Source organism: Salvelinus namaycush, chromosome 38, assembly GCF_016432855.1.
Source record: "Salvelinus namaycush isolate Seneca chromosome 38, SaNama_1.0, whole genome shotgun sequence".
Classification (NCBI taxonomy): domain Eukaryota; kingdom Metazoa; phylum Chordata; class Actinopteri; order Salmoniformes; family Salmonidae; genus Salvelinus; species Salvelinus namaycush.
The window spans coordinates 2,756,685-2,776,998 of NC_052344.1; the positions used below are offsets into that span (position 1 = coordinate 2,756,685).

At 42.9% G+C, this 20,314-nt stretch overlaps 1 protein-coding gene across 1 annotated transcript in view; it reads right to left on the reverse strand.

Annotated features, from left to right (window-relative positions):
* LOC120032287 (copine-8) overlaps positions 1–20,314 on the reverse strand; it is a 122,010-nt gene that overhangs the window by 66,884 nt on the left and 34,812 nt on the right. Inside the window, exons 2-5 of the mRNA XM_038978303.1 lie at positions 16,170–16,210; positions 11,548–11,594; positions 10,886–10,989; positions 5,814–5,853 (exon numbers count right to left, since the gene is read on the reverse strand). Of these exons, the coding sequence (XP_038834231.1) occupies positions 5,814–5,853; positions 10,886–10,989; positions 11,548–11,594; positions 16,170–16,210 (232 nt within the window). The remainder of the gene's footprint in view (positions 1–5,813; positions 5,854–10,885; positions 10,990–11,547; positions 11,595–16,169; positions 16,211–20,314) is intronic.

Below are 20,314 nucleotides of genomic sequence, written 5' to 3' on the forward strand. Positions count from 1 at the left end.
CTGTCAATCACCACATCCTCATCAGCAGACTCAACAGCCTCGGTTTCTCAAATGACTGCCTCGCCTGGTTCACCAACTACTTCTCAGACAGAGTTCCGTGTGTCAAATCGGAGGGCCTGTTGTCTGGACCTCTGGCAGTCTCTATAGGGGTGCCACAGGGTTCAATTCTTGGGCCGACTTTTTTCTCTGTATACATTAATGATGTCACTCTTGCTGCTGGTGATTCTCTGAACCACCTCCACGCAGACGACACCATTCTGTATACTTCTGGACCTTCTTTGGACACTGTGTTAACTAACCTCCAGACGAGCTTCAATGCCATACAACTCTCCTTCCGTGGCCTTCAACTGCTCTTAAATGCAAATACAACTAAATGCATGCTCTTCAACCGATCGCTTTCTGCACCTGCTCGCCCATCCAGCATCACTACTCTGGAAGGTTCTGACTTAGAACATGTGGACAACTACAAATACCTAGGTGTCTGGTTAGACTGTAAACTCTGCTTCCAGACTCACATGAAGCATCTCCAATCCAAAATTAAATCTAGAATCGAATTCCTATTTCTCAACAAAGCATCCTTCACTCATGCTGTCAAAGATACCCTCGTAAAATTGACTATCCTGCCGATCCTTGACTCCGGCGATGTAATTTACAAAATAGCCTCCAACACTCTACACAGCAAATTGGATGCAGCCTATCACAGTGCCATCCGTTTGTCGCGAAAGCCCCATATACTACCCACCACTGTGACCTGTATGCTCTCGTTGGCAGGCCCTCGCTTCATATTCGTCGCCAAACCCACTGGCTCCAGGTCATCTATAAGTCTTTGCTAGGTAAAGCCCCGCCTTCTCTCAGCTCACTGGTCACCATAGCAGCACCCACCCGTAGCACGCACTCCAGCAGGTATATTTCACTGGTCACCACCAAAGCCAATTCCTCTTTGGCCGCCTTTCCTTTCAGTTCTCTGCTGCCAATGACTGGAACGAAATGCAAAAATCACTGAAAAAAATCACTGAAGCTGGAGACTCATATCTCCCTCACTAACTTTAAGCACCAGCTGTCAAAGCAGCTCACAGATGATTGCACCTGTACATAGCCCATCTGTAAATAGCCCATCCAACTTCCTCATCCCCATACTGTTAATAATAAATACTTTTTTTTGCTTCTTTGCACCCCAGTATTTCTACTTGCACATTCATCTTCTGCACATCTATCACTCCAGTGTTTAATTGCTAAATTGTAATTATTTCACCACTATGGCCTATTTATTGCCTTACCTCCCTTATCTTACCTCATTTGCACACACAGTATATATACTTTTTCTATTGTGTTATTGACTGTATGTTTGTTTATTCCATGTGTAACTCTGTGTTGTTGTTTGTGTCGCACTGCTTTGCTTTATCTTGATTGGTATGGATGGTTTTCTGAAGGGTTATGTCATTCCACAAACTCTCTAATTAACCTCTGGACATGCCCCCTCTACTGCCAACTCACCACACCTGAACTCATTCTGACAATCACCATTCCTCTCCCTTCCTCAGCAATAAATGTAGTTTGTTCCCATTTACATGTGTCCTTTTGATGTGCGCACCTGAGTTTAAATAAGTGCCTTTTCATGTGTTATTTAAGCAATAAGGCCCGAAGCGGTGTGGTATATGGCCAATATACCATAGCTAAGGGCTGTTCTTATGCACAACAACACGGAGTGCCTGGATACAGCCCTTAGCCGTGGTATATTGGTCATATCACAAAACCCAGAGGTGCCTTATTGCTATTATAAACTGTTTACCAACGTAATTAGAGCAGTAAAAATAAGTGTTTTGTCATACCCGTGGTATACGGTCTGATATACCACGGCTGTCAGCCAATCAGCATTCAGGGCTCGAACCACCCAGCTTATAATGGAAATTATATCATGCTAACTTTGCCAACTTCCTAGCATGTATATCTAACTATATATCTATCCATATACACTATATAAACAGAAGTACACTACATGACAAAAAGTATGTGGACACCTGCTCATCGAACATCTCATTCCAAAATCATGGGCATTAATATGGAGTTGGTCCCCCTTTGCTGCTACAACAGCCTCCACTCTTCTGGGAAGGTTTTCCACTAGATATTGGAACATTGCTGTGGGGACTTGCTTCCATTCAGCCACAATGTTGAGCGATTAGGCCTGGCTCGCAGTCGGCGTTCCAACTCATCCCAAAGGTGTCCGACAATGCCCCCTGTGCAGGCCAGTCAAGGCCCTCCACACCGATCTCGACAAACCATTTCTGTATGGACCTCGCTTTGTGCATGGGGGCATTGTCATGCTGAAACAGAGAAGGGCTTTCCCCAAACTGGTGCCACAAAGTTGGAAGCACAGAATATTCTAGAATGTCATTGTATGCTGTAGCATCAAGATTTCCCTTCACTAAACTTTACAGTTAGCACTATGTATTGGGGCAGGTAGCGTTCTCCTGGCATCCGCCAAACCCAGATACGTCCATTGGACTGCCAGAGAACACATTTCCACTGCTCCAGAGTCCAATGGCGCCTAGCTTTACACTACTCCAGCCGACGCTTGGCATTGCGCACTGTGATTTTAGCTTCTCTAGGGTAGGGGGCAGTATTCGGAATTTTGGATGAAAAGCATGCCCAAATTAAACTGCCTGCTTCTCGGGCCCAGAAGATATGATGATATGCATATAACTGGTAGATTTGGATAGAAAGCACTCTAAAGTTTCCAAAACTGTTAAAATAGTGTCTGTGAGTGTAACAGAACTGATTTGGCAGGCGAAAACCTGAGAAAAATCAATTCGGGAAGTCGTTTTTTTTGTTGGTTTTGTAGTTTTCTATTCAATGCCATTACAGTATCCATTGACTTAGGACTCAAATTGCAGTTCCTATGCCTTCCACGAGATGTCAGTCTTTAGAAATTGTTTCAGGCTTGTATTCTGAAAAATGAGGACGTAAGAGCAGTCTGAATGAGTGGACCCTAAAGTGTCACAGAGCTTTTTCATGAGCGTGACCGAGAGAGTGCCTTTCTTGTTTACCTTTTATATTGACGACGTGAGGATTGAATATAAACATCGTTTGACATGTTTCTATGAACTTTACGGATACAATTTGGATTTTGTCTGCGTTTGAGCCTGTGGATTACTGAAGAAAACACACAAACAAAACAGAGCTTTTTGGATATAAAGAGACTTTATCGAACAAAAGGAACATTTATTGAGTAAATGAATGTCTGCTGAGTGCAACCATATGAAGATCATCAAAGGTAAGGGATACATTTTATCTCTATTTCTGACTTGTGTAACTCATCTACTTGGCTGGTTACTGTTTGTAATGATTTGTCTGCTGGGCTATGTTCTCAAATAATCCTAAGGTATGCTTTCGACGTAAAGCATTTTTTACATCTGGATTCACAAGAAGTTCATCTTTAAACCTATATAAAATATGTTATGTTTTCTGAATTTTTATAATGAGTATTTCTGTATTTGAATTTGGCGCCCAGCAGTTTCACTGGCTGTTGAAGAGGTGGGACGCTAACGTCTCACGTACCCAAGAGAGGTTAGGCTTGTGGGCAGCTGCTCGGCCATGGAAACCATTTCATGAAGCTCCCGACGAACAGTTATTGTACTGATGTTGCTTCAGAGGCAGTTTGGAAATCGGTAGTGAGTGTTGCAACCGAGGACAGACGATTTTTTTGCGCTTCAGCACTCAGCGGTCTATGGACATTGCATGGCTGTGTGCATGGCTGTTTGGTCAGATGACGCAGATGCTAAACTACAGGAATGTTTTTCTAGCAGACTGGAATATGTTCTGAGATTCATCCGATGGCATTGAGGAGTATACGACGAGTCACCGACTTCAACAATAAGTGCATCGATGACGTTGTCCCCACAGCGACCGTACGTACATACACGAACCAGAAACCATGGATTACAGGCAACATCCACACTGAGCTAAAAGGTAGAGCTGCCTCTTTCAAGGAGCGGGACACTAACCCGGACGCCCTTAAGAAATCCCACTATGTCCTCCGATGAACCATCAAAGAGGCAAAGAGTCAATACAGGATCAAGATTGAATCCTACTACACTGGCTCTGACGCTCGTCAGATGTGGCTATTACGGACTACAAAAAGGAAAACCCAACAGCGAGCTGCCCAGTGACATGGGACTACCAGACGAGCTAAATTAATTCTATGCGAGCAACACGGAAGCATGCATGAGAGCAGCAGCTGTTCCGGACGACTGTGTGATCACGCTCTCTGTAGCCGATGTGAGTAAGACCTTTAAACAGGTCAATATTAAAAAGGTCACAGGGCCAGACGGATTACCAGGACATGTACTCAGAGCATGCGCTGGCCAACTGGCAAGTGTCTTCACTGACATATTCAACCTGGCCCTGACTGAATCTGTAATACCTACATGTTTCAAGCAGACCACCATAGTCCCTGTGCCACAGAACGCCAAGGTAACCTGCCTAAATGACTACCGACCCTTCTGTAGCCATGAAGTGCTTTGAAAGGCTGGTCATGGCTCACAACACCATAATCTCAGAAACCCTGGACCCACTCCAATATGCATATTGCCCCAACAGATCCAGAGATTACGCAATCTCTATTGCACTACACAGCTCCCTTTACCACCTGGACAAAAGGAATACCTATGTGAGAATGTTGTTCATTGACTACAGCTCAGCATTCAACACCATAGTGCCCTCAAAGCTCATCACTAATCTAAGGACCCTGGGACTAAACACCTCCCTCTGCAACTGGATCCTGGACAACACATCTGGCAACCTGATCCTTAACACGGGAGCCCCTCAGGGGTGCGTGCTTAGTCCCCTCCTTCATGACTCCAACACCATCATTAAGTTTGCTGACCACACAACGGTGGTAGGCCTGATCACCGACAACGATGAGACAGCCTATAGGGAGGAGGTCAGAGACCTGGCAGTGTGGTGCCTCTAGTCTTCTTGTGTATGATGCTACAAGCTTGGAACACCTGTTTTTGGGAAGATACTCTCATTCATCTCTGCAAATCCTCTCAAGCTCTGTCAGGTTGGATGGGGAGCGTCAGGTGTGTTGGAGTTGGGCTGGTATGAAAGCCTGCACACATGCGACTCTTGCTCTAGGACTATTTCCATTCAACTTATTTTAATTAAATCTCTGAACAGGTGTCCAAGTCAAAAGTACAGAACTCAAACTCCTTGGGGGGAGCTAACAGACAGAGACACAGTAGTGGAATAGAATGGTGTGCAGAAGAGAGAATGGGACCACATGAATGAGCAATTCCCCGAGCGTGTGACAGGCACAGATAGGGTCCTCGTGGTAAGACTGCAGCGGGTAATATGCATCTCTTATTCTCGATTTTACAAGACAGATAAGATCAAAATAGATCCTATCGGGACGTGTGTGTGCGTGCCTGCCTATCTCAATGTAAATAAAATAATAGCATTATAAAAGAAGAATCAGGGTTTATTGTGTGTCAACATAGACAAACTGATGGCATTGTTACATGACATTACTGTTTTTATTCACAGCGATGACAATAGACAGTCGAGGGGCAGGGAGGGTAGAGAACACTCAGTGCATCACATGGAACTGAGAGCGAGCGAGTGCGTGCGTGAGCGTACAGTTACGCTAAAACACACTGCCTACCCAGGGGAGGTAACCCCACTATGAAATACTAAACCCAGTCATTACAGAACAGAGATTAACTACTGTAGTAAGGGGGTACTAATGACAATAGGATGAACGCCCAAAGCACGCCCACACACACACACACACACACAGGGAAAGAAGAGCGACTTACATGTTTCGACAGGTTGGCGCTCTTTGAGTCGACGTCGTACCTGGAGAAGAGAAACACACACTGTTAACGTGGCATGGAGATGACAGCAGTACAGCCGGGAGCAGCAGGTGATCTATAGAATGGGACACTCAGACCGCTCAGTAAATGTATAAAGCAATGATGTCACACAGAGTATTATTAAGTCTTCTTGTGCTTTTCAATAATTGTATAATATCCTGAAATGTCGAAATGGATGACTCCCTGGCTGTAAAAGTGTTTGTGTGTGTGCTTGTATCCTTGTACCAATGCGGGTGTCTATCTGTGTCTGTGTGAGCCAGTTCAGGAAGGGGGTTCTTGTCCAACAGGGCTGCAATCAGCTGCAGTAATTTCACAGTCCAGTTCATGCTACACAGCTCCCAAAAATAGGCGTCTATTTTTTAGGTAATATTTGAAAGCTATTTTATGGAGACGGAGCCTCACGTAGTTGAGAGAAAAGCAGTGGAACAAAGACCCACTACTGTAGCCCCGGTGGTTTCTCTGACAGAGAGAACCATTACATTTAATCGAAACAAACCACCAAGGAGAAAGGACCAATGCTCGTCGGGCCCTGGTTAAAAGACAGTCTGCAGTGTTTCCCCTACATGCTAAATCGTGGCAGTAAAACATTTTCAGTGTTAACTTAAACTTAAACCATATATAAATTATGTAGAAAAGAAAATGGAGCACTGTATTTTTTTTAAGAAGATCACCTTTGAGAACTAACAATCACCAAAATAAAAACTAGACTCAGAGAGAATCTAAAAATTACAAAATAAGTAATGGCATGGAGCCCCCATTGATTTTGTTAGTCATTTAGATAGCATAAGCCATGGAAAAATGTGTATAATTACAGGAAATGTGCTTTTAACAACAAAATGGTCCTGTCACTTGTTTTGTTATACAGCTGAGACTATTGAAACATTGACCATTGAATAGCTTTCCAAATCCCACACTGGAGCTTTAACAACAAGGATGAGCAACACTGCTATACAACATCAGCCATAGAATCCATTTAAATGACATATTGGAACCTCACCTCCCCACTATCACATAGGCCAGAAATAGACATAATTCTGTTGACAGAAAACATTATGTTATGTGTGCTTGAGGGGAAATTGTGTATTCAAACAGGCCAGTGTTTCATCCACTATCATCTCTGTCCATGTTATCTCTACAGGATGGCCTTACTCAATTACATACATCAAACAACCAGTAGGCTCTGATTCTGTTGATAGGAGATGAGAGGGAATATCTCTCTCTGTGTGATACTCGTGGGTCTCTGGGCTCTAGTCCTGTGCCAGCCTCCCCTAACACACACAGACACTCTCCCCGTCTAGCAAGCAGGACAGATTATGTGGCATACTGCCACTGTCAGGGAGATGGGATGGTGTGTTGTCAGAATGAGCTCTGGGATGTTTGTTATGTAACTCACAAGGCACTAGAGGCACAGCAGCTCTGATGTTCTATGCCATTGAACAGATCACTTACATTCATGAAAACAGAATTTCCTGAGACACACAGCACAAGGCAAGTGTGTTGTATTTATTCAGCTGCCAAAACTGCCCCACAACACCTAACACACACACACACAAACACAGACTACCACGTGTGTGCGTGCGCATATTTGTGTACATTGTTTCTCCATGATGTACAGTATGTCTGTGTGTGTGTTTGCGTGCGTGCGGGTGTGCGTAGGGTTGTTGCCGTATTAGCGTCACACTGGCAGTCATGAGTCATGACCGCAGTTTTATTCTATGTGACCTCTGAGTCACGGTAATCTCCTTTTATGCACTCTGGACATGTGTTGGTAGTACCCAACTGGCTAATGATCATCAGGTCTCTAATGGCCTGGTACTCAGGGCTCTATTGTCCCTCTAACCACTCTGACATCAATGCAAGTGCCAATGGAAAAATCACATCAAACACTTATCATTAAAACAATATCGTGCTTTTAAAACTCACCTCCCTGTGATGATCAATTTGAGGAAAGAAGTTCAACAACAGGTTGAAACTGAGTTGGAAAACATGTTTGTTGTTTCAAAGCCTAACAGAACAAAATGGACTGTGTTTTCTAAGGTGATGATTCATTCAAAACACCCATAAGCATATTAGAGCTTATGCATCTGCATAGGCCTATACTGCATATGAGCCCAAGCCTGAAAAGAACCCGGAATTAAGATCATGATTATGCCTTTATACAATACATAGCCTACCTCATATTACACACAGCAAAAAAACACTGAAAAAAGAACACAAGGACTATATATATATATATATATATATAGTTGTCCTGAGCTCAGTAAAAACTCCTGTCCTCCTCTCAGAGTGAGAGAATTGTAATGTCACGCGTGTCGGTTCTCATCATCAGGGTAAAAACATCATTACACACACACACACACACACACACACACACACACACACACACACACACACACACACACATCAGTAGAGATGTACACTACATGACCAAGAGTATGTGGACACCTGATCGTCGAACATCTCATTCCAAAATCATGGGCATTAATATGGAGTTGGTCCCTCTTTGCTGCTATAGCAGCCTCCACTCTTCTGGGAAGGCTTTCCACCAGACGTTGGAACATTGCTGCGGGGACTTGCTTCCATTCAGCCACAAGGGCATTAGTGAGGTCAGGAACTAATGTTGGGAGATTAAGACTGGCTCGCAGTCGGCATTCCAATTCATCCCAAAGGTGTTCAAAAGCAGATGAGGTCAGGGCTCAATGCAGGCCAATCAAGTTCTTCCCCACCGACCTCGACAAACCATTTCTGTATGGACCTCGCTTTGTGCATCGGGGCATTTTCATGCTGAAACAGAAAAGGGCCTTCCCCAAACTGTTTCCATAAAGTTGGAAGCACAGAATTGTCTAGAATGTCATTGTATGCTGTAGTGTTAAGATTTCCCTTCACTGGAACAAAGGGCCTAGCCCGAACCATGAAAAAAAGCCAAGACTATTATTCCTCCTCCACTAAACTTTACAGTTAGCACTATGCGTTGGGGCAGGTAGCGTTCTCCTGGCATCCGCCAAACCCAGATTTGTCCATTGGACTGCCAGATGGTGAAGCGTGATTCATCACTCCAGAGAACGTGTTTCCACTGCTCCGGAGACCAATGGCGCCTAGCTTTATACTCCTCCAGCCAACGTTTGTCATTCCACATGGTGGTCTTGGCGCTTGTGTACAGTTGCTCGGCCATGGAAACCCATTTCATGAAGCTCCCGACGAACACAGTGTTGCAAATGAGGACAGATGATTTTTTACACATTACGCGCTTAAGCACTCAGCAGTCCCGGTCTGTGAGCTTGTGTGGCCTACCACTTCACAGCTGAGCCGTTGTTGCGCCTAGACATTCGTCAACGGTGTGGCTGAAATAACTGAATCGATTAATGTGGAGAGGTGTCCACATACAGTTGAAGTCGGAAGATTACATACACTTAGGTTGGAGTCATTAAAACTCGCTTTTCAACCACTCCACAAATGTCTTGTTAACAAAGTATAGTTTTGGCAAGTCGGTTAGGACATCTACTTTGTGCATGACACAAGTAATTTTTCCAACAATTGTTTACAGACAGATTATTTCACTGTATCACAATTCCAGTGGTTCAGAAGTTTCCATACACTAAGTTGACTGTGCCTTTAAACAGCTTGGAAATTCCAAGAATGATGTCATGGCTTTAGAAGCTTCTGATAGGCTAATTGACATAATTTGAGTCAATTGGAGGTGTTCCTGTGGATGTATTTCAAGACCTAGCGTCAAACTCAGTGCCTCTTTGCTTGACATCATGGGAACATCAAAAGAAATCAGCCAAGACCTCAGAAAAAAAAAATGGTAGACCTCCACAAGTCTGGTTCATCCTTGGGAGCAATTTCAAAATGCCTGAAGGTACCACGTTCATCTGTACAAACAATAGTACGCAATGATAAACACCATGGGACCACACAGCCATCATACCGCTCAGGAAGGAGTCGCTTTGTCTCCTAGAGATGAACGTACGTTTGTGCGAAAAGATTTTAAAAAATCAATCCCAGAACAACAGCAAAGGATCTTGTGAAGAAACTGGAGGAAACAGGTACACAAGTATCTACATCCACAGTCTTAAATCGACATAACCTGAAAGGCCGCTCAGCAAGGAAGAAGCAACTGCTCCAAAACCGCCATAAAAAAGCCAGACTACGGTTTGCTACTGCACATGTGGACAAAGACCGTACTTTTTGGAGAAATTACCTCTGGTCTGATGAAACAAAAATAGAACTGTTTGGCCATAATGACCATCGTTATGTTTGGAGGAAAAAGGGGGAGGCTTGCAAGCCGAAGAACACCATCCCAACCGTGAAGCACGGGGGTGGCAGCATCATGTTGTGGGGGTGCTTTGCTGCAGGAGGGACTGGTGCACTTCACAAAATAGATGGCATCGTGAGTAAGGAAAATTATGTGGATATATTGAAGCAACATCGTAAGACATCAGTCAGGAAGTTAAAGCTTGGTCGCAAATGGGTCTTCCAAATGGACGATGACCCAAGCATACTTCCAAAGTTGTGGCAAAATGGCTTAAGGACAACAAAGTCAAGGTATTGGAGTGGCCATCACAAAGCCCTAACCTCAATCCTATAGAAAATGTGTGCGCATAACTGAAAAGGCGTGTGCGAGCAAGGAGGCCTAGAAACCTGACTCAGTTACACCAGTTCTGTCAGGAGGAATGGGCCAAAATTCATGGGCCAAAAAGCTTGTGGAAGGCTACCCAAAATGTTTGACCCAAGTTAAACAATTTAAAAGGCAATGCTACCAAATACTAATTGAGTGTATGTAAACTTCTGACCCACTGGGAATGTGATGAAAGAAATAAAAGCTGAAATAAACCATTCTCTCTACTATTATTCTGACATTTCACATTCTTAAAATAAAGTGGTGATCCTAACTGACCTAAGACAGGGAATTTTTACTAGGATTAAATGTCAGGAATTGTGAAAAACTGAGTTTAAATGTATTTGGCTAAGGTATATGTAAACATAGGCACATGCAAATATTTAGTTTTACTTACAGGTCAAATCTCAGATTCTGTCGTTCCTCAAAGAAATAATCCAAGATGAATTTACGAACAAACTCTGGGTTGAGTGTGTTTTCAATCACCTCTGTCCTTCCAAACTTGAGAGAGGATGAAAAGGTTGAGGGTCAAAAGCATGCAAGATATTTCCTTCAATTTAAAATGGGGGTATTTGACAGACTACATTCGTGACATGCAATTGATTTCTAATGGCGAGAGAAATTAATTGACCGTGCTCGAAAAATGTGAAAAAATTTGAGAATTCATTACTTCATTAAAAATGTGAGAATTCATTACTTGAGAGTGACATTACTGATGTCAGAGGCTGCCTCCCAAATGGTACCCTATTTCCTATATAGTGCACTACGTTTGACCAGGGCCCATATGTAGGAAATAGGATGCCATTTGGGACACAGCCACAGTAATACATGCACAGAAACCTAACACCGCTATCTATAGGGGTTATATGGGTCTGATATTTCAGTATTATTAATCATAGGAGAAAATATTCAGAGATGGGGAATCTAACCGAGTTATGATTGGGTTGAGGATTCATTTCATCATTTACTTGTATAAATATTGACGTTTGAGTGCCTGAATATCAGGCCTTTTCAATTCAGTCTCTGGTGTACTGTGTAGGCTAACTGAAGGGTACTTACCTCTCTCCACTCCTTATTGCTAATGCCTTGTGTGTACAGAACGCATACTAGATGGAGAAGGAGTAACACAGAAGAAGCAGGTTAAACAGGGGACCCTGCATGACCTTTTGAGTGTGAGGGAAAATGCATTACAGGGTTACAAACATAGGAGGAATGGTTTATCAACAACAACATAAAGCTCTAGTGGGAAGAAAACTGAGCTCATTCCTGGTGTACTTATTTCAGTAGGGCTTTGAGAATGCACGGCATAATAAGCTCCTGTTGAGTTAGTGACACACACACACACACCTACATTTAATCACTTACTCAGCAGCCCCGAGGAGACCTGAAGCCAATTAGCCTCTGTTCATATGCCTCTTACAGAGAGAGGGAAGAGAGGAATGTAGCGAACATAAGAGGAGCCTTTGTCCCTCTCTCTCTGCCCGTCTCTCGCTATCCCGTCTCTGCCTCACTCCCACTAGCGCTCCATTTCTCTCCCTCTCCCTTCATTTTCAAAGGCACGTCCAAAGAGAGGTATACGACCTTTAAGTCTCACCTGAGACCTGAGAAGAAAAGGCCAGAGTTGTCCCCCTATCCCTCCTGTCCCCTGGTCTTTCCTGTACCCTCTCGCTGCCCACTGAAGCAGCTTAATGCTGGGAGACTTGAGCAGCAGCACTCAGCATGATTAAGATGGCCACTCAGCACAAGTGCCTCCTTACATGAATGTTTATGGCCCTGGACCTGGCTCATCATCATAAGCCTATCATCATTAGTCACAAAGCCTCCTTCTCCCTAATCTTCGCCACAGATCCCAAACCGGAATATGAATAAATCTGCCTTGAGAATATGACTCGTGACATATGAGCGGAGTCACTGACTAACGAGGCGTGAGAAGGAAGACGACCTGTTTCTATTTTTGGGCTGGAGTTGTGGAGGGGAGAGGAGAGATGGGGAGACTAAGATACAGAATTGAGAAATGCTGAATATATAGAGATCAGCACCAAAACAATGTTGATGACAAGTTTGACACACACTGATATCAAGTACAGGAATGTGTGTGGGTGTGTGTTGTGCTCACGTCATGAGACATGCATAAAGAAAGGAAGAAAAAAAAGACTTACAGAAATTCATGCAAGGCTAGTGGAATATAAGAATGTCAAGACAGGCAGAAAAAGCAGACAAGCGGCCTGAAAGAAAAGAAAAACAGAAAGATGAAGAGGATGTGTGAGGCATTCCAACCAGAGAGAGAGAGCGAGCAAGAGAGAGAAGGCAACAGTGCCACAACAACACAAAACCATTAACCACATGACTTATTAATACACAGTGATTCGTCGGTAAAATATGACATAATAACATACGTACATACATACCAGTGGAGGCTGCTGAGGGGAGGAGGGCTCATAATAATGGCTGGAACGGAGTCAATGGAACGGTATCAACCACATGGAAACCACGTCTTTGATGTGTTTGATAGCATTCCATTGACTCCATTCCTTATTTTGAGCCCTCCTCCCCTCAGCAGCCTCCACTGATAGATGCATACATCACACAGACCCCTTTTATTATGCATTTATTTATCGTAATTGTTTTGCACTAACCCTCTTGCACTGGCTCTATGCACACTCAATTGACTCTACCCACACACTCACACATACTACACTGACACTCCAACACACACTGCTGCTACTCTGTTTATTATATATCCTGATTGCCCAGTCACTTTTGCCCCGACCCACATGTACATACTGTATTACCTCAACTACTTCGCACCCCTGCACATTGACTGGTACTCATTGTGACTCACACCTTTGTGTAATCCCCGTTGTATGGCATACTAACGTATACGAGTTGTATCCATCACAAGACAAAGTGTTTGTGTGTTTTTGTAAGAAAATAGTCTCCGGAGTCAACGTCATTCATCGGGCAACTAACGACTCCCATTGAAAAGGCATTGGTTCTATTCACCAAAGTGCGTCGTTGGAGCACGTGTCGATTGTGAGGGGTCGAGGGTCGAAAAGAAAAAAAGGCAGCGTTGCTCTCGGATCGGCTTTCCCCGTCGTTTCACAAGACTGACGACGGAGCAGCTCCTGGAGAGATATTATCACCTCCGGCTGCAAATGTGGACGCGGCTTATAACGCGCACGTTGTTGCACGTCGTTAAATATTTTGAGGCAAGAATTACAGACACTGTAGCCGTACAATTAGAAAAATAGAACTCGATTGATTGAACGCGAAATTGATTTCAATACGATAGAAATGCAGTGTACAAAACATTAGGAACATATGCTCTTTCCATGACACAGACTGACCAGGTGAATGCTATGGTCCCTTATTGATGTCACTTGTTAAATCCACTTCAAAATCAGAGAGGATGAAGGGGAGGACAGGTTAAAGAAGGATTTTTAAGCCTTGAAACAATAAAGACACACAATGCATATGTGTGCCATTCAGAGGGTGAACGGGCAAGACAAAAGATTTAAGTGCCTTTGAACGGGGTATGGTAGTAGGTGCCAGGCGCACCGGTTTGAGTGTGTCAAGAAGTTCAATAATGCTGGATTTTTCACACAACAGTTCTCCATGTGTATCAAGAACGGTCTACCACCCAAAGGACATGCAGCCAACTTGACACAACAGTGGGAAGCATTGACATCAACATGGGCCAGCATTTCTGTGGAACACTTGACACATTGTAGTGTCTATGCCCCAACACATTGAGGCTGTTTTGAGGGCAAAAGGGGTGCAACTCAATCTTAGGAAGGTGTTCTTAATGTTTTGTGCACTCGGTGTATGTAGGCCTGTTTGTAGCCTATAGGCCTACTGTATTAATCGTTTAATGAAGTCACCCTACGTTTTCATTTGAAGCACCTTTTAATCCTTAGCTTGTGTAACAATTGGAAATATATTGGCAACTTTGTATGCGATTTCGTTCTGAAGTTATCAGCGGTCAAAGAGAGACGGATAAACATCTTGATTCTATGTTGAGTGGAGATCTTGTGTGTATAAAGTGACGCGGAAGGGCAAAAACGTATCCAACGGCACACTTCGCTGTTCTACGAGTGGTCTGAAGCAGTTAGTAAATAACAAAATGTGTTAAAGTTTTGGGAAACAGCTTTGCGATTTAACCCTTTACATGAGCGGGAATTGGCCTGAAATGGATAGGGATACATTTAAATGTTTCTTAAAGAAGAAATATGAAAACGCATATGCATGGTAGTAATTGAAAGGGAACAGTTTGGTCTAAAATTTTTACCATAATCTCCAAAGTTGAGGACACAACAGCTCACACCCCTGAATCCAAATATCACACTGTAGATTTCGTGTGCATTTTACGTGTATTGTACATTTCGCCACATTTGTTGATAACGAAATCTGAGGATACTCTGAATACATTCAGTAAGATTAGAAGAACATTCCTGAAAAATGTGGGGTAGGTGCAACATAAAGTAAAGCAATGACAAAGAATTGAGTGAGAGGACTAATTGGTGTTTCCAAATGGCCACACACCTCTCCAAAGTGTGCACAGTTCCTAAGTAATTTCAATGCACCTTTATGACTCAAAGAAGATTCTTCAACTATAAGTGGCTTTTTACACTTGTAGTCGTTTTGGTTGGAACACAACCCTGCATCCCCATCATCACACAAGTACTGTTGTTGTTCACATAATCCAAAAACTGCCCATTATAAAATCGCAAAGGAGTCATGCGTGCATTTAGTTGTGTGTTCCACAGCTAATTTTCTTCACAACAGACATAGGCTCATTCTGTTCAGAACAACCCAGGGTATGACGCCATGTCATCTTGTAACTGTATATAAACCATAGTGATCATAAATGTTGACACTGTATATGACAAGAGTTTTATGATATATGAAGTGCACATTTGGACTCACGGGTGTTTTGCTTGATTATATGACATCCAAGTGGTATTGTTATAATCCTCAACGTCTCATCTTTCAAAATACATCGAGTTCCCTCACTCGGACAACAAAAAAACGTGCAAAAGTTGCCCGATTAACAGGAGGGATGGGGGCAAGTTCTTGTTGCGTGCGGTGCGCAAGTTCAGAGCGGCTATTAGTCAAAACTCGTACAACGCAAAGCCTGAGTTTTGATGGCCTTTGATGCCGTTCCAATTTAGGGGCTTATCAGTGCCCAAATCTGCTATTTTCACCCCGTATATGGGTACGAGTGTAAAGGACTACCAATTCTCATACGAAAAGTTCTAATGATGATTTTGGGAAACCGGGCCCAGACAGAGAGAGGAGGTTGGCTAGGGAGTGTGAGGATGGGTTAAGACAGATTAGGTCTTGGCTTAGGGCATAGAGAGGGGTTAAATGATTGAACAGCAGGGTTGGGGTCAATTCTAGTCAATTCAGGAAGTACACTGAAATTCCAATTCTCTTCATAGCTTTTCAAGGAGGAAGAATTTGAATTGTTATTGGAATTTGGTACACTTTCTGAATTGACTGGAATTGAAATGGAATTGACCCCAATCCTGCTGAACAGGATATAAAGCTTGTTGGAGATGTTTCAGGAGAGCAGAGCTTCAGGAAGCCCCCAGGCACACTCACCATTTATACAGAAACATTGAAATGGAACAGTGACATTGTGGAACTAACAAATAAACAGAAAACCATAGTGATCTTACTTGGGTCTGATTTGGAGAAGGTGTCCATGTCCAGCAGATTTCTGTGAAGAGAAAACAAACAGGAGGGAGCGAGGTGTGAATAAGTAAAACTGACACCACGTTGCTTCGTTAAACACAACGAGACGCTGATTGGCTCATTAAGGCTCTCGTTAGTTAAGGCAGGGAACACCGTTGGGGATAGATACAGGATACAAGCGTGACAGACACGATTGCGTCTCAAATGGCAACCTATTCACTAATAAAAAACAGCTTCTATCTCAAGGCCATCAGACTGTTAAAAAGCCATCACGAACACAGAGAGGCTGCTGCCTACATACAGACTTGAAATCATTGGCCACTTTAATAAATGGATCACTAGTCACTTTAATAATGTTTACATATCTTGCATTACTCATCTCATATGTATACACTGTATTTTATACCATCTATTGCATCTTGCTATGACGCTCTGTCATTGCTCACCCATATACATATATATTCTTATTCCATTCCTTTACTTAGATTTGTGTATTAGGACCTTTTTGTGGAATTGTTAGATTACACGTTAGATATTTCTGCATTGTCGGAACTAGAAGCACAAGCATTTCGCTACACTCACAATAGCATCTGCTAACCATGTGTATGTAACCAATATAATGTGATTTAATAGTACACTATTAAAAGGGCTCTGGTCAATAGGGTACCATTTGGGAAGAGAGACATGAGCGTCATGCTCTGATTGGCTAGGAGATGAGGCCTGTAAACGAGGCTTTGCTGTAGCAGCCGTTACAGAGCGGAGTGGGTCTCGCTCTTGTCAGGCTTATTAGCAGACCGATTGAAATGCACACGGCCAGTGCTGTTTAAAAGCCCCACCCATTATGATCAGTAACACCTTCTATATCATGATACTCAGGGGGGGGGTTATAATGAAGTCATCATCAGTGATCAAGGACACCTTCTGTGCACCTCCCCTTTGGATGGGGCCGCCTTCCAACCCCCTAGAGAATCATCAGTCAATTAAACTGTTAATTTACATTAAAACAGACAAACTACCCCTAAGCCCCTACCTACACACAACGCATGAACGCCTTCAAACCCCACTGGAATCAATGACTCATTTACAAACAAAATAACCTTAACCCCCACCCCGCCTTTAAATTATAACTCCACAGCCAATGACAGATCTTACACTAGTCATTGAACATTTATACGTTGGAGAATATTCATTAAATAAATAGGGCTGGGAAGATTATGACTAATTTCAATCAGGGGATTTGGGGAATACAGTTACCTCTAATATAATTGAGCTACTCTTTAGTGAATTCGCTGGAGTGATTCCAACACAGATCCATTCATCCTATAAGATCAGGATTGGAGGAAGGGATGGGTGATGGATGGAGTGAGGGATTGAGAGATGAGATACAGTAAGTGACTCCTCTGCCATGGCTTGGAAACGTTAACCTCTACGGGATCGGTGTCCCTAAACCGGGAAGGTTGTTGCAAACGTGCACTAATGTGACTAGAGAATGTTGTATACAACAGCCAACTTTCCGGGACATAGACATGTCTTATATGGGCAGAAAGCTTACATTCGTGTTAATCTAAGTGCAGTGTCCAATTTACAGTAGCTATTACTGTGAAACAATACCATGCTATTGTTTGAGGAGAGTGTACAACAAAACACTTATCAAGGCAACTGGTTTGACACATTCACCTCTTTAGGTAAATAATGTACTGATTTGTCACCTTGAGGGTCCCAGAGATAAAATGTAGTAGTTTTGTTTGATAAAATCCATTTTTATATTCAAATGTAAGAACTGGGTTCTACAGTTTGAACCCCTGCTGTCTCTGGCCCCACACCGACCCCGCCCGGCTAGCTAGATGTGTGAAGGTTAGTGTATTTTCTGTAGGGAAGATAATTATCTATCTTGTATGACATTCCTGGGAGTGTGTACACTTAAATGTTTTATTACCATAGCATTTTTGTATATTCTCTATAGTTATGTACATTACTGTAGTAATGTAATTCTTTATTGGCTCAGTCTGAAACGTTGAACACACACTGCTGCCATCTGGTGGCCAACATCTAAATTACACTTAGACTCCTATCTGAATGTATGGCCTTTCTCTTGCATTTCAAAGATGATACAAAAATACAAAACAATTTTTTAATGTTTTTATTATCTTTTACCAGATCTAATGTGTTATATTCTCCTACATTAATTTCACATTTCCACAAACTACAAAGTGTTACCTTTCAAATGCATATCCTTGCTTCAGGTTCTGAGCTACAGGCAGCTAGCTTTGGGTGTGTCATTTTAGGTGGATTTTTTTTTTTAAAGGGTGCGGGAGAACTACCCTTCTCTCCTCCTGACCTGCTGGTTCATGTCCCATTGAACTATCCCCGACACTTACTGAGCTGTATAAAGGTGATGAAAGGTCAGAAAATGCTGGCCTGTTCCACTTTATTCCGTTAAAGCCCAGGGATCAGCAGAGGCTTTGGACTGCTGTAGAACAGGAGGGAACACTGATCTTTCTGAGTCCATGCCTTCCTGTTTCCAGTTACCCGTGTTGCTCACTGACTCGCTCACTTTGCCAGTGAGTGTATGTGTGCATGGATCCCTGTGTGTGTGTGTGTCCATGTCTTATAGAGTCTAAAAGCTGCAGAGTCTATAGTATGGTCTGCGCGGTCGTGACGGCATTTTAAAACCAGGTTTCCTTCCTCATAGCAGGAGATAAATATTTTAGCCAGACTGTGTTGGCTGGTTACATCACTGAGACTGGCCCTTTGGTCCTCGCTGTGTGTAATGGGCCCCTGGGTTCCCCCTGTGTGTGTGTGTCCGTGCCTCAGCATTAGGGCTGTGTCGGGCATGACATTTTGTCAGCCGGTGATTGTCAAGCAAATAACTGCCGGTCTCACGGTAATTGACCATTAATTCCCATAAACACGTTCAGCATCTCCTGGCTTCCGCACATTTGGAACAACTACATTTTAAAAAGTCTAATACATCTATTTAATATAGCCCACACCATCACAACAAATCCATTATTTATTTTAGACAGATCTAAAAGACACATAGTATATTTCAGAAGAACAGAATAGATGTCCTTATGTTAGGCCCTGATCTGGCTATGCTGTGGGCTAATTTAGTTAATTTAGCAGACAAGACTTGCTTAGAATTCCGTAGGCATTATTTTATATTAGAGTATGAAGAATACAATTGAACATAGCTGAATAAAATAGAAAGGATATTTTCTCCAAACGATTTCCGAGGGAGTGTGCACATGCGGCTTTTCTGTGTTGAGCGGTTAACAAAGAAACAGGTCTTCCTATATGCTTCATTTAGTTATTTATGCAACTTTAGTTGCGATTCAAACGTTGGTTTAAATGTTTAATACAGTCTAAGGCTGCACGATGCGACTAATGATGATTTGAAAAAAGTTGCTAGAAAGGCATGCGCTCTGCTTTGTTTCTTGTGCAGGCTGCACACACTTCATCAGTCTCTCATTCACAACTCAACAAGGACTTGGTAATAATCTCACCAGGCTTCTAATTTCACTGTGGCATCCTCCTTGTGTGGCCGTAACGCATCCTAAAATAATACATCCCTTTTGTGGACAACGTGGCTGTTGTGCCCTTGGACTGAATATACCAATTATAATCCCCTTCTCCCAGCTGCCAAGTGCCGTGCTCTGAAGCACCTCTCCCTCACATGGCTCTCTCATATATCACAACTCTTATTAGCCAATGCCAGTAATGTGATCGGGCCCTTCTCATAGGCATCTCAGTTCCGAAGTAGGCTACAAGTGAAGACCGACACATCGAGAATGCGCGAGCGTCCTTCTTATCAAAATCCGAGGCGCATAGTGAAGATGTTAGAAGAACTGTCCATATGTACTTTTCGTCAGCCAACAAGACGAATAGGACTAACATACAGCAAAAGCACTAGCCAATGTCAATCTACTATCCCCCATAGTATAAAAGTTGACCTATTCTATTGGTTGACTTGTCCTTCTGTGCCAGAAAGAAATATTCCAAACATACTCTGGGACAGTTGTGGGATGCGATAGATCTCAAATGAATACAATATTTTAAAAGCAATGAGGCGGATGCAACAGATCAGAACATTTGGCTTAAAATGTTGATAAACTATTAGGCAATTTCT